This window comes from Oryctolagus cuniculus, chromosome 16 (assembly GCF_051225735.1).
Source record: "Oryctolagus cuniculus isolate XC-2025 breed Fujian yellow rabbit chromosome 16, ASM5122573v1, whole genome shotgun sequence".
Classification (NCBI taxonomy): domain Eukaryota; kingdom Metazoa; phylum Chordata; class Mammalia; order Lagomorpha; family Leporidae; genus Oryctolagus; species Oryctolagus cuniculus.
Genome location: NC_142882.1, coordinates 52,969,052 through 52,983,643, shown reverse-complemented (window position 1 = coordinate 52,983,643; position 14,592 = coordinate 52,969,052). Strand labels below are relative to the sequence as shown.

Here is a 14,592-nt window from a genome sequence, read left to right as displayed (position 1 = left end):
CAGCCGAGACTCGAACTGGCGCCTACATGGGTCGCTGGCACTGCATGCCACAGCTGCCGGACCCATAAACTATTTTTTTTTTTTTAAAGATTTGTTTGTTTGAAAGGCAGAGTTACAGAGAGAAGGGGACAGAGATCTTCCTTCTGCTGGTTCACTCCCCAAATGGAAACAATGGCCTGGGCTAGGTCAGGCCGAAGCCAAGAGCCAGTTTCATCCAGGTGTCCCATATGGGTGGCAGGGGCCCAGCCACTTGGGCCATCCTCCGCTGCTTTCCCAGGCACACTAGCAGGGAGCTGGTTAAGACATGAAGCAGGGGGCTGACACTGTGGCAAGGTGGGTAAGGCTACCGCCCACAGTGCCAGCATCCCACATGGGCACCGTTTCAAGTCTCAGCTGCTCCATCTCTGATAAGGCTCTCTGCCATGGCCTGGGAAAGTGGCGGAAGATGGCCTGAGTTATCAGGCCCCTGCACCCGCCTGGGAGACCCAGAGGAGGCTCCTGGCTCCTGCCCCCAGATCTACACAGCTCTGGCCATTGCGGCCAGTCAGGGAGTGAGCCAGTGGATGGAAGACCTCTCTCCCTCTCTGCCTCTGCCTCTCTCTATAACTCTGCCCTTCAAATAAACAAATAAATATTTCAAAAAAGAAAGAAAGAAATGGAACAGCTGGTACACAAACCAGCACCCAGATGGATGCCAGCATCGCAGGCAGAGGCTTAACTTGCTCCATCACAATGCTGGTCCCCTTTGTAAACATTTTTAAGAAACTCTAGGACACCCCCACTCCCCACCCTTTGAGGCTGGCTATCCAAAAAATTATATATTTTCTTGAAAGGCAGAGATATCTTCCGTGTGCTGATTGGCTCCCCAAATGTCCCCAACTGCAGGGACTGGGCCTGGTTGAAGCCAGGAGCCAGGACTCCATCTGGGTCTCCCACATGGGTGGCAGGGGACTAAGTATTTGGGTCATCTGCCACTGCCTTCCCAGGTGCATTAGGAGGGAGTTTCATAGGAACTGGAGCAGTCAGAACTTGAACTGGCACTCTGATATGGGATGCCGGTGACACAAGCAGTGGCTTAATCCACGGTGCCAGAACAACAGCCCCTACCCTGCCTTAGATGGGCTCCCAAGGAGCTACCAATGCTATTCCCAACGACAGCCCCTATTTTGCCTCTGGGAGGTTATTTTGTCAGGTTGTCATTTTTTTTAATCTATAGACTATTTTTCTTTTAAGATTTATTTATTTGAAAGTCATCAAGCAATGGTTTAACTGGTCCTCAGCATTACATCTCTATACAAAATATGTGCTTTTAAAAGCCATTTTGAAACTCAAAATATATTTACCTAGAAGCAGAGCCCTGAATTAAGTTCTTAATGTGAGACATGTTGCAAGCCAATACCTCCTCCAACTGAGCAACACTGCCCTTTGTCCTCATATGACATCCTTTCTCTCCACACTTGCCGAGTGCTCCAAAGGTAAGCTCAGTTCACCTATTTGTAATTGGCAATACCATCTGTCTCCAATGTAGTTTTGATCCACAACTATCCTTTATCTTGCCTCAGCACCAAGCCTTTTTGGTAGCTTTCTGTTTTACCAATATTCCCTAACATCAGTTGTCTTCCTTCACCCTTCAGGGGAGGAACTAGCCATGATCTTTTAAAGAGTGACAGTGAATAGCCCAAACCAAACCAAAATTTACAAGTGGAGGATCTTTTTGTCTGATATTTTAGTTTTGAATGTCCCTCTACAACCGATCTGATGTAGGAATGAAACATTATCATCTACCACAGGGCTCCTAGAAAGAGTAACTACAGCTCCTAGAAAGAGTAACTCTGGCAACTTTGTTAACACCAGCTTTGAAGAAGGGAATTCATTTTCTTTTTTAAAGATTTATTTGAGAGGGAGGGAGACAAGATATCTTCCCTCTACTGGTTCACTCCCCAAATGGCCACAACAGTTGGAGCTTGGTCAGGCTGAAGCTAAGAGTCTAGAACTCCATCTGGGTCGCCTACAGCAGTGGCAAGGGCCCAAATACTTGGGCCATTATCTGCTACCTTCCCAGGCACACTAGCAGGAAACAGAGGAGCTAGGACTTGAACCAACTGCATGGGATGCAGTGTCCCAAGTGGTGGCTTAACCAGCCGAGACACAATGCCTGCCAAGAAGTAGTTTTCTGTTTATTATTTCAAGTTTAACTTAAGTTGGGCTTGCCTGGATCAGATATAAAAACAGAATCTTGGGAGTTGGTGTTGTGCCACAACAGGTTAAGCTAACACCAGCAAGGCAATCATCCCAACTGCTCCACTTCTGATCCAGCTCCCTGCTAATGCACCTGGGAAAGCAGCAGCAGATGGCTCAAGTACTTGGGAGACCAGGACAAAGTTCCTGGCTCCTGGTTGTGACCATTTTGGGAGTGAACAAGCAGATGGAAGATCTCTCTCCGTGCCTTTCAAATAATACATCTTTTTTAAAAAATTTAATTTTTCTAAGTACTTACAAATGCAGAATATCTAACCAAATCATCTAAATACATGAAATTAAAATGAGAAAGTAATCCAGACAAAATGCTGACAGAATTTTGGTTATTTGTAATAAGCATAAAACATCAAGAAACTTTTATAAGCGCAGAAAGAATTTCAAACTCAAGCTCAAAAATAAGGGCCTAAGTGAAAGACGAGATCATTCTGTGCAACAAAGACTTCCTTCTCCCTGTTTCCAGTTCAGCTATGGCAGATGTCGCGGCCAGGCTGGAGAACATTTATGAAGTCAGGCTGCTGTGATGGCTTTTCACAGCTGAACTGTGGGGTCTCTGTTTCTGAGTTTACACAGCAAAGGTCGTTATGATAAAGCTTCCAGGGTAATGTTAATTCCCCACATACATACATACTAGGACTTGGCTCAGCCTCTGGGAACCTAATTTTAGAAGAGCACAGCTTTTTGGTGAAGTTCCACAGGGAAATCGCATGTGGGAATGTGCTGCTTGCACTAACTGCGTATATGACATGGATTAACTCCACCACTGCCTCCCTACACACGGAAGGGATCCTACTTCTTGGAGAAATGTTCTTTAATTTACAAGTGTATTTTAACTGCAATCCCATTCTCTGCTAAACATCCCCTCTTTCAGAAATCTGTATTGCAATATTCAAACCCCTTTCCAGTCCTAGAACCAAGAAATTAGAATTGAATAATAAGCTGATTCCTCAGGCTTATATGCTGACCTGCTAAGTAATATGACTTCTTAGAGGCAAATTTTTGTGACAGCACATAACAAAGGAACAGTTTATTTACTAAGCTCACGATGTTACTGTTAAAGAGAAAACAAGTTCAGAATTAGCTTGTTAAAAATAAAAATATAGCACCAGCATTTACCTCCTTTCCTATAAAAACGAGGATACTTCAAAAAGTTTATGGAAAGAGAATGTCTTAAGAAGTACAAGTAAATTTTGTACAAAAGCAATTTTGAAATCCACATATAGATTTTTCATAGTACACATTTTTTCCCATGTACTATGAAAAATTCTTTGGAACCAAAATAAATGTGTATTTTAAATTCAAGTTTTCAACAAACTTTTCTGAACTACCTTTGTACTTCCCCATCTACATCACCTGACAATACTGTACACAATTTGGCAATATCCTGCAAACCCACCAAAATGGAATTAACATCAGAATGCCAAACAGATGTCTACACTCCCCTGTTCCCTACACCATTACTTACAACCCAGTGCCCATCAATGGATGAATGGAAAAAAATTGTGGCATATATGCATAATGAGATCTATGCAGCCCCAAAAAGACCCAGGCAAGTCTATTATTTACAACCTGGACCATTCTAGGGGCCCTTATCCTACCTGAAACAAGCCACACACAGACATATACCATATGATCTTGCTTATATGTGTAAGCTAGAAAGGTCACACTCAAGGAGTACAGAAGAGACTGATGTTAGCACAGGCTGTGGGGGAAGAGGGATGGAAAGGGGAGACTCTGGTCAATGGGCACACGTTAAAGTCAGATAGTAATAAATCTGGGTGTACCACTGCATGGCAAGATAACAATAGTAATTAATAATGTGCTGCATACTTCAAAACAGGTACAAGAGGATTTTAGTTGTTTTCACCACAAAGAAATAACTTTGTAATATAATGGATATATTAATTACCCTGATTTGATCATTCTACAGTATACATTTACATACCTGGAAATATCACACTGTACCCTTTATAAACAATCACTCTTTTTCAATTGAAAATTAAAAAACAAAATCCATATGCTGCCAAAAAAATTCGGCAAACCTGTAACACTGAATCAATGTTTGCTTTTTTTCTTTTCTTTTCTTTTCTTTCTTTTTTTTTTTTTTGACAGGGAGAGTTAGTGAGAGAGAGAAACAGAGAGAAAGGTCTTCCTTATTGTTGTCTCACCACCCAAATGGCTGCTATGGCTGGTGTGCTGCACTGATCCGAAGCCAGGAGCCAGGTGCCTCCTCCTGGTCTCCCATGTGGGTGCAGGGCCCAAGCTCTTGGGCCATCCTCCACTGCCTTCCTGGGCAGAGAGCTGGACTGGAAGAGGAGTAGCTGGGACAGAATCTGGTGCCCCGACCGGGACTAGAACCCAGTGTGCTGGCGCCACAGGCAGAGGATCAGCCAAGTGAGCCATGGCGCCTGCCCAATATTTGTGTGTTGATGCTGAGGCTTTAAACAATACAGATGCTTATATAAATGTAAATGATTTAAATAAAACACATCTACATTACACTTATTTAAATAGGTGAGAGGTGATGTATGGATATATACATTTTTCTTCTTGATATATACATTTGTCTACGTAAACATTCAGATTTCCATCTTCAAAGATCTGCTCAAAACTAAAATATTACATCCCTTTGATTAAATAATTTTACATCTGAAATTTACAAATTTATACTTTATTTGCAACAAAAATGTCACCTCAAACTCACAGAGACAATCGTGGGGGCAGGAGTCTGTTGCCGTGAAGATGCACCACTTCAGAGTGCCTGACTCTGATGCTTCCAACCCTGCTTCCAACTGATGCACATTCTGGGAGGCAGGGTGGATGGCTCAAGTACTTGGGCCCCTGCCACCCATGGGGGAGACCTGGATTGAGTTCTGGGCTCCTTGCCTCAGTCTTGCCCTGCCCCAGCAGTTGCAGGGATTTGAGGAGTAAACCAGTGTTTTCTTTCTTTCTTGCAAATAAAATGAAAACAAACAAAAATAAAAAAAAATCTGTTCTTTGAATAAATGACAGTAGTAGTGGTGGTCAAATAAACTGTAGCATACTTATATGCTGAAACACTAAGAAGCTATTACATTAAGTTTTTTAAACTACTATACATAAAAGTTACCATTTAAACTATTTTTAAGTGCACAATCCAGTGGCATTAACCTTGTTTTCAGTGTTGTACAATTACCAGCTTTACCCATCTCCAGAATTTCGTCATCATCCCAAACTGAAACTCTGTATCCATTAAATAATTAACTTCTTATTATGCCTTCCCACAGCCCCTGGTAGCCCCCACTCCTTTCTTGTCTCTTTGACATATTCCAGGCACCTCATATAAAATATAATTGGGACCATACAATATTTGTCCTTTTGTATCTGGCTTATTTCACTCAGCCTATGTTCAAGGTGCATTTATATCACACCCTGTGTCAGAATTCCATTCCTTTTTAAGGCTGAGTAATATTCCACCATATGTAAGATGACAGTTTATCCATTTATCCATCAATGGACATTTGGGTTGTCTGTATTTTTTGACTACTGCAAATGCTACTAATAGCTGCTTGAATTCTAGCTTTCAGTTCTTTGGGGGGTATTTATTTAGAAGCTGAATTGCTGGATCACAAGATAAGTCTATGTTTAAATTTCTAAGGAACTACTACACTGTTTTCTGCAATGGATATATCATTGCACATTTTTACCAGTAGCTCACAAGGGTTCCCTATTACCCCATCCTTGTGCCAACACTTGTTATTATTCTAAAAAACACGAAAGCCATCCTAATGGGCATAAAATAGGGATCCCCATGGTTTTGATTTGCATTTCCCTTTTCCTGTGCTTACTGAGCATATTTGTATCTTCTGAAGAAATGAGTAAGTCCTTCTGCCCATTCTTGAATTGGTTTGTATGTATGTATGCATTTATTTATTTTTAAGATTGAGCTTACACAGACATTTTAATGACTTGTAAGAATAAGGTCATGAGGTTCATCAACTATTTACTGGGCATATACTATGTGCCAGATCCTGGTCTGGGTGCTAGGGCTACAGAAATGCAAAAAATAAATTCTCTGTTCACCTGGGACATATTCAGTACATGCAGACATCAGAGCAATCAGGTAACAAACAAGAACTTCGGTATTAAACACAGTTACCAGGTCCTCGATGGGACCACGGGAAGAGAAGGAGGAAAGGAGCTCTGACGGAGCCTGTATGAAGTCAGTGCCCTGACAAGCATTGAGCTCTTTCCTGGTTTGTGTCCCAAAGATCTCACACAACAATCCAACCAGCCACTGAATGGAAGAGAAAACTCAAAGGACACTGTGCTTAAATGAGAGATGAGATCAGATTCTGGTGGTTGTTTTCCCAAGTTTAGGAAAAGATTTTAGAGTACTTGATTATTGATAGGATTTTCGCTGGGTGAAAGTTTACTCAAATTTGTTGAGGTTATTTACACAGTTTCAAAGTATCTTTGAACGGATTACTTATTAATTACAAGTGTAAGGAAAGTTATCTTTTACAGAGAAGAAAATCCAGCAGATATCACACCTAAATCAATAACCAAAACTAACTCCATCAGGAAGGGGCCAAAACTGACAAGTTTGCAGCTACAGATTTAATTTTTGGAGAAGGATAAAATATGATTTATGTGTTTCCAATAATGTATCACCTGAACCTAATCATGAAGAAGCAATTAGGTCTTTATCAGTAATTACACTACAAGGTAGAGATTGGCAGACTGCCTTTACAGAAACATGATTCAACTACATTCTCTCTGCAAACGGCACTTGAGATGGATAGATACAACTAGGCTGGAAAAGATATCACAAAACAAGAACCCAAAAAGAGCTGCAGTGAATACATTCCTATCAGACAAATCAGACTTTGACCAAAAAAATGTCCACAGAGGAACACTTTTCAAGGAGAAAGAGTCAGTCCATCCAGAAGACAAGACAATTATAATCATACGCAGGTACTTCAGAAAAGTTGAAAGAAAAATGGAATTAAAAGCTATGTTTATTTTGGTGTGAATCAAAACTTGAAAACCATGCACAGGTAGCATAATATGCACTTTCATGAATTTTTTGAAGGCCCTTCATATATGTACCTAATCTCACTCCCAAAATATATGAAGAAGCAAAATGTGACAGAACTGAAGGGAGAAATATGGACAAGTCACCAACTAGAGGCTCCAATACCACACTTTCAATAATGGCAGTAGGTCAACAAGGAAACAGAAAACTTAAACAGCATTACAAACCAACTAGACCTGACAGTATCTATGGAACAAACCACACAACCTTTTTTTTTTTTGATAAAAAACAACCTAATCATAGAAGCAAACTGGGGCCAGCGCTGTGGTGCAGCAGGTAAAGCTGCCACCTGCATATGGGCGCTGGTTCTAGTCCCAGCTGCTCCACTTCTGACCCAGCTCTTTACTATGGCCTGGGAAAGCAGTGGAAGATGGCTCAAATCTTTGGGCCCCTGAACCCGCATGGGAGACCTGGAAGAAGCTCCTGGCTTCGGATCGGCACAGCTCCGGCCGTTGCAACCAACTGGGGAGTAAACTATCAGATGGAAGACCCCTCTATTTGCCTCGCCTTCTCTCTCTGTGTAATTCTGCTTCCAAATAAACAAATAAATCTTTAAAATAAAAAATAGAAGCAAACTTTTCCAACCTGAGAAAGGCTATCCACAAAACATGCAGAGATAACACTACACTGAATAACCAAAGTTCACATCTTTCTCTTATGATCATGAGCAAGACAGGATGTCAACTTTCACCCCCCGTATTCAGTATTGCACAGCAGGTTCTATGCAGGGCAATCAGACAAGAAAACAACATAAATGGTATCCAGATTAGAAAGGATTAAGTAAAACTGTATCTGCAAACATGATTTGGTATATAGAAAATCCTGAGGAATCAACACACACACACACACACACACACTCACAAATCATTAGCACTAATGAGATCAGCAAAGGCCCTAAGTCAACACACAAAACATCAGTTGCATTTCTATACACTAGCAAGGAAAAAAAAATAATACTTTTTACTAGAACAATAAAAAGATGTTTAATGCTTGATTTCGTCAAAATACTTGGGAACAAATTTGACAAAAGTGTAAGATTTGTCCACTGGAAACTACAAATGTCACTGAAAGAAATTAAAGATCTAAATATACAGAAACACATTCCATGCTCACAGATTGGAGGCCTTAATACTGTTGGGATGGCAATACTCCCCAAATTGATTTACTAATATCCCTCTCAAAATTCTGGCTGCCTTTTTCTGTAGAAATTAAGTTTACATTATAATTTATATAGAGGACCTAGAAAGCTAAAACAGTCTTGAAAAAAAATGGGAGAATCTTCAATTCTGTACTTTGAGATCGACTACAAAAACGCATTAATCAAAGCAATGTGGGGCTGGCATGAGGACTGACATACAGGTTAATGGAAAAGAACTGAGTCCACAAATACATCTTCACATTCACAGTTGACTGACTTTTAAGGAGGACAGCAAGATTATTCAAGGAAGGAAAAAAAGTTTTTTGCATAAAATTGTTCTGAGATAATGAAATATCTGCAAGCAAACCAATGAGACTGGATACCCCTCCCTACCATATTTTACATAAAAATGAACTCAAAATTGATAATAGATCTAACTGTAAGAGCTAGTACTATAAAACTCTTGGAAGAAAATACTGGAGTAAATGTTGTGGACTTGAGTTATGCAAAGTCTTATACCATATTTGATGTGATACCAAAAGACTGAAATTTGAAAGAAATATGTAAAATTTTTACATATTAAAGGTTACCAGTGAAACATGAAAAGTCATGACACAATATGAGAAAATATTTCTAAATCATATCTTATAAAGAAAGGACTCATGCACACACTATAAAAATTCTTCTTACAATTTAAGAAAAAAATCATATAACATAATTAAAAAAGATGAGCTATCAATCGGAACAGACATTTCTCCAAAGAAGATAGGTAAATGGAAAATATGTACATGGAAAGCTGCTCAACATTATCAAACTGCAGGGAAATAAAAAATTAGAATCACAATGAACTATAAACTTCATATCCACTAGGATGACTATAATCAAAAAGCCAGCTGACAAATGTTGGTGAGGACGTAGAGTAATTGGAAAAACTTCCCACACTGCTCAGTTGTCAAAGGGTTCAGACATCCTCTGTGGAAAAAGACTGTGACGGTTCCTCAAGGCGTGAACATACAGTGACCATATGACATAAATTCCAGTCCTGGGCAGCTAATCCAAGAGAAATGAAGCCTATTTCTCCACTAACAACAGTATACAAATATTCATAGCAGCACCGTTCACAGTAACTAAAGTACAATCCAATGTCTGTCTACTGAGTGAACACCATAAAATAGAATCTGATTTAGCAATGCAAAGAAACTAAGTACTGATAAATGCTATAACCTGGATGATTCGAAGGCATTCTGTTAAAAAACTAGTCACAAAATACTACATAAAGAAATCTATTATGACCGAGGATTAATAATTGCCCAAGGCTAATTATTAAGGGGGAGAGGGAACTGATGGCAAGGGGGTCAGAGTGTCTTTTTGGGATGATAAAAACATCCTGAAATTGTGATGATGCCTATATAACTGTGAGTATACTAAAATATTGAAAACCACTGAAGTATACACTTTAAATATATGAATTGTCTGGTATGTGAATTATATCTCAACAAAGCTGTAAAAAAAGAAAATCAACTGAGGCCCAAGTGCTTGGGCGCCTGCACCCGCATGGGAGACCAGGAGGAACCACCTGGCTCCTGGCTTCAGATGGGCGCAGTGCTGGCTGTAGCGGCCATTTTTGGGGGTGAACCAATGGAAGGAAGACCTTTCTCTCTAACTCTACCTGTCAAATAAAAAAAATCAACTGAAAAATTGGAAAATCAACAGAAAAAAACAAAAAAGATAAACATGGGATAAAGGAGCGAAGAAAAGGCAAAAGTGTAATTAACATTCAGTGCTATGTGGGTACCACCTGTGTGTGCAATTGAAAGTATTTAAGTAGACACTTTGGGTTCTGAGAACATATGTATTATTATTATTATTGCTACTGCTACCATTATTCTTAAACTAGTTTTGTTATATATGACATTGAAATTTTAAAAAGATGAAAAAAATTTGAAGAAAAAAAATCTTTTAAAACTGAAATGAAACCAATACCAATGAAAAAGTAAAACCTAAGATGCTACAGCCATAAGATGTCAACACTGACTTCTGGTAACTGGGTTTCATGACAGAAGATGCTGCAGCCAAAGGGATGAAGAGGGAGTTGTGGAAGGAGACAGACTTACCCTGCACAAGAACCTGGAAGGAACTTGGGACTCTGAGGCTAGAAGCTAAACACTGGGGAGGATACGGGGCAGGCTGATTTCTATCTCCCTCTCTTTAATCTTGATTAGAGAATATTCTCAGCACGAACATATGTAAGGGCTTTTTTTTTTTTTGGACAGGCAGAGTGGACAGTGAGAGAGAGACACAGAGAGAAAGGTCTTCTATTGGTTCAGCCCCCAATGGCTGCTGCAGCCAGCGCACCGTGCTGATCCAAAGCCAGGAGCCAGGTGCTTCTCCTGGTCTCCCATGCGGGTGCAGGGCCCAAGGATTTGGGCCATCCTCCACTGCACTCCCGGGCCACAGCAGAGAGCTGGATTGGGAGGGGCAACTGGGACAGAATCCGGCGCCCCGACCGGGACTAGAACCCGGGGTGCTGGCACCACAGGCGGAGGATTAGCCTAGTGAGCTGCGGCGCCGGCTGAGAGCTTTTCTAAATATCTTTGAAAGAAAAGTAAGGTCATGTGTAAAAGAGTTAGAATGGCACTGCTCCTCTGAGAAATGACAAGTAACATCTTTTGGATTTTACAATCCAGAATTTCTATCCTTCAACAAATAATGAATCAAATATAGGACAGAAAATACACATCTTAAACACAAACATACAGACATGATATTCCATACATCATTTTCTGTGAGATTACAGGAGGATGTGCCCAGTAAAATGAGGCGCTAGACCAAGAAAGAACAAGAATGAGATCCAGAACACTGCTCCCAGCCAGGACCACCACAAAGGACAATGCTCTAGTGTTGATGGTCATGCAGGCAGAACACAGAACGTGCAGCCCTCACTGAAGCCTGGAGAGTTCAGTGACACAGGAAGATCTTCAGGAAAAACACAACTTACTCGATGAGTGAATCTGGTTTAAACAACAACCAAAAAAACCATGTACAGATATGTATACAATCAGGTAAGGAGCAGCAGAAAGAAAGAACTCTAGTGATTGCTGCCTTGGATACAGGGGAGGCTGCTCAGGGATGTAAAACTGAGTTAACCAAAAACAGATCTATCCCTGGGGCTGGCGCTGTGGTGCAGCGGGTTAACGTCCTGGCCTGAAGTGCCGGCATCCCATATGGGCGCCGGTTCTAGTCCTGGCTGCTTCACTTCTGATCCAGCTCTCTGCTATGGCCAGGGAAAGCAGTACAAGATGGTTCAAATCTCTGGGACCCTGCACCCGCGTGGGAGACCCGGAAGAAGCTCCTGGCTCCTGGCTTTGGATTGGCGCAGCTCGGTCATTGTGGCCAACTGGGGAGTGAACCATGGGATGGAAGACCTCTCTTTCTGTGTCTCCTCTCTCTGTGTAACTCTGACTTTCAAATAAATAAATCTTTAAAAAAATTGATCTTTTATATTGAGAGATTAATTAGGAAGTCAACTGATAAACCCTAAACTGGATAAAGCAGGAAACAACAAAGTAAAAACATTATTAAGAAATACTGAACACTACCAAGAGAACAGCAAAGAAGAATGAAATTGACTACTTCTGGTAAGTGGGCCAAAGGTGGGGCAGGGAAGAAAGCAAGTTATTTTATTCCATTGTATGTCTTTAGAACTACTTGAATAATACACTGTGCATATATTAATTTGATAAAAATAGAAAACCTTTTACTTCACAATTATAGCCTTAAAATACATGACAACAGTGAAGTTTTTATTCTAGCAACTACTTAGGATTTGTCTAATTTATAGATTTACAGTGCCTACCCTGGAACCACAGCATTCCCCTGAAGGGATTATAAGGAGAACATGAGGGCAGTGACAGAGTTACTCTCCCGACCTCTTAGAATTTTAGCAATAAGATTATTCACCAAGCATTAGATCTCAAAACCTACAGGATCAAACAAGAGAAACTCTAAAATTTATTTAAAAGAGATGGGGCAGCTTTAGACTAAGATTTGACTCAAAACAGTTTAAAGGCATTCATATACCTAGAGGTGAACTGTGTTAAAAGGGGACAGAGTCCATAACACAAGTACAGAAAGGGAGTCATTACGGCATTCGAGCTTATCTGCTGCTCTGTTTGGGGGAGAGCATACAAGTCCCCACAGAGGCTCATGTACCTCCAAAACAAAGACAGAAGTAGATTAGTCATTATAATACAGCCAGTGATATCACCTAATGCCTTGATTGAATGCCATTCTCAACACTTATGATATCATGATCTAACTTTCCATGTAAATATGGCAAGAGGAAGAGTATGCAAAGATCACAAATCAATGTCTGGTTCACTTAATGGCCATAATTCTCACCAGTATTATTTTATAGGATACAGCATCTTGTGACCTTAATTAATGCTACCCATGTGGAAGATGAATCACTCTTGATGTGCCATCAAAAATTAGTTTATGACCTCCCAGGCTACAAGCCAGACCACAACAGTGCACAAAGGTTTTGTCATCCTGGATGTGACAAAGCAGGCTTCCCTCCTTTCTTTACATTAACATGGGTGAAAAATACAACTTTCCTGATAGACATCAGTTGTAAATTAATGCCAATTTTGTCACAGTTCTTAAATACTTGCATTGAACTCTAATATTTCTGGACTGAGTACTCTGAAGAAGCAACTGTCATCAACAGGCAGAAAGCCAACACTGCTTTAGCAGCATCGCAAGATAGTTACAGAATTACTGAGTCTTTCAGTATCTTCTACTTCTTCATTTGCACTGTCATAGCAAAAAACTATTTGGGCAAAATAATTAGTAATATCTCCCCTTTCCATATGCCCATACTCTTTCCAGCTAATTAAATAGCAAAGAAAACACAGAAAACTTACATGGCACTGTTGTTCCAAATCTGGTAGGATTCAATACTATGAACCTGTTTTTCAAGCTTCTTCGGCCCACACCTTGAGCCCCTATCAACACTAACGTTTTTCTCTGGAAGGGAGGCATTTTGGCTACCTCCTCATATATCTGGATTTCATGACGATCAAATTCTAAATGCAAAAATAAACAGGAAAATCTTATATTCAGTTATCTTGCCTCTACATAAAAAATAAATCCCTCTGTTATTCTTTCCATAATGGTTTAGTTGTCAAATATCACTTGACTTGTACCCCCTTAAAATAGAGCCGTTTTCACAAATTTGGCAAAGTATGAGTTATTTTACATCTTGATTTTAAACATTTGCTTCCAGTCATTTACCCTATAAATCTGCCTATGCAAATTAGAAAGATTCCTGTGTTATCTTTATTATCACTCTATATGTTGAAATCTATTATCAATGCCAGCAGAAATAATTCCTTTAATATAAACAAATTACAGTGGGTTTACATAATTCACACTAACAAGTGTACATCATGTACAGAAGATGGGAGTGTATTTAGTGCAGCTGCTGGAATGAGTGTGCCTTCCAGTGAGGACAATGGGTACACGCTGAAAGGTCAATCTGCAAATGCCAGTTTGATTAACATGATGCATACAGACAACACACTGATGTTTAAATATTAAGATCCTGAAATTTGCAGTTCAGTCAAAATATTGGATCCGAACTCTTTTCAGTAGAAACACATCCCAAAATTACAATCTTAGTCAATGGGAAAATTACACATTTTCTATTTTGCAAAAAAGCCTTAAGGGTGTATGTTAATGAATAAAGAAGGCCAAAAGTAGATCTGAAATACTCTATTTCCCATTGTAATTTGTATAGCTCTCAATCAGTAATAACACTTCCTCCTTAGGTTATTCTATTAACAGTCATTCTTTCATCCCACAGCAGGTGAAGCCAATGTTAGGAGACAAGAAGCTGCCTCCTTCCTTCCATATTACTTCCTTTACAGTATGCTATTTACCAGTACAGAGGTAGATCTGAAGTCAAGAATCCATGTTCAAAATTGTCAACTATTTCGAGGAAACCCCCAAAGCCAGTTCTGACTCAAAGAGCTGCATCTTGCACCTATTACTCTCTATGGCTGAGGACTAAAAATATGGCAGTTTCCATATTTACCTTCCCTTCTCCTCTTTCTCTCCC

The 14,592-nt window shown here is 40.1% G+C and overlaps 1 protein-coding gene across 23 annotated transcripts in view; it reads right to left on the bottom strand.

Moving 5' to 3' along the window:
- PALS2 (protein associated with LIN7 2, MAGUK p55 family member) overlaps nt 1-14,592 on the bottom strand; it is a 124,828-nt gene that overhangs the window by 11,275 nt on the left and 98,961 nt on the right. For all 23 annotated transcript variants that reach the window (XM_051852828.3, XM_070059664.2, XM_051852829.3 and 20 more), the window contains one exon: nt 13,397-13,558. In XM_051852828.3, coding sequence (XP_051708788.1) covers nt 13,397-13,558 — 162 coding nt within the window. The remainder of the gene's footprint in view (nt 1-13,396; nt 13,559-14,592) is intronic.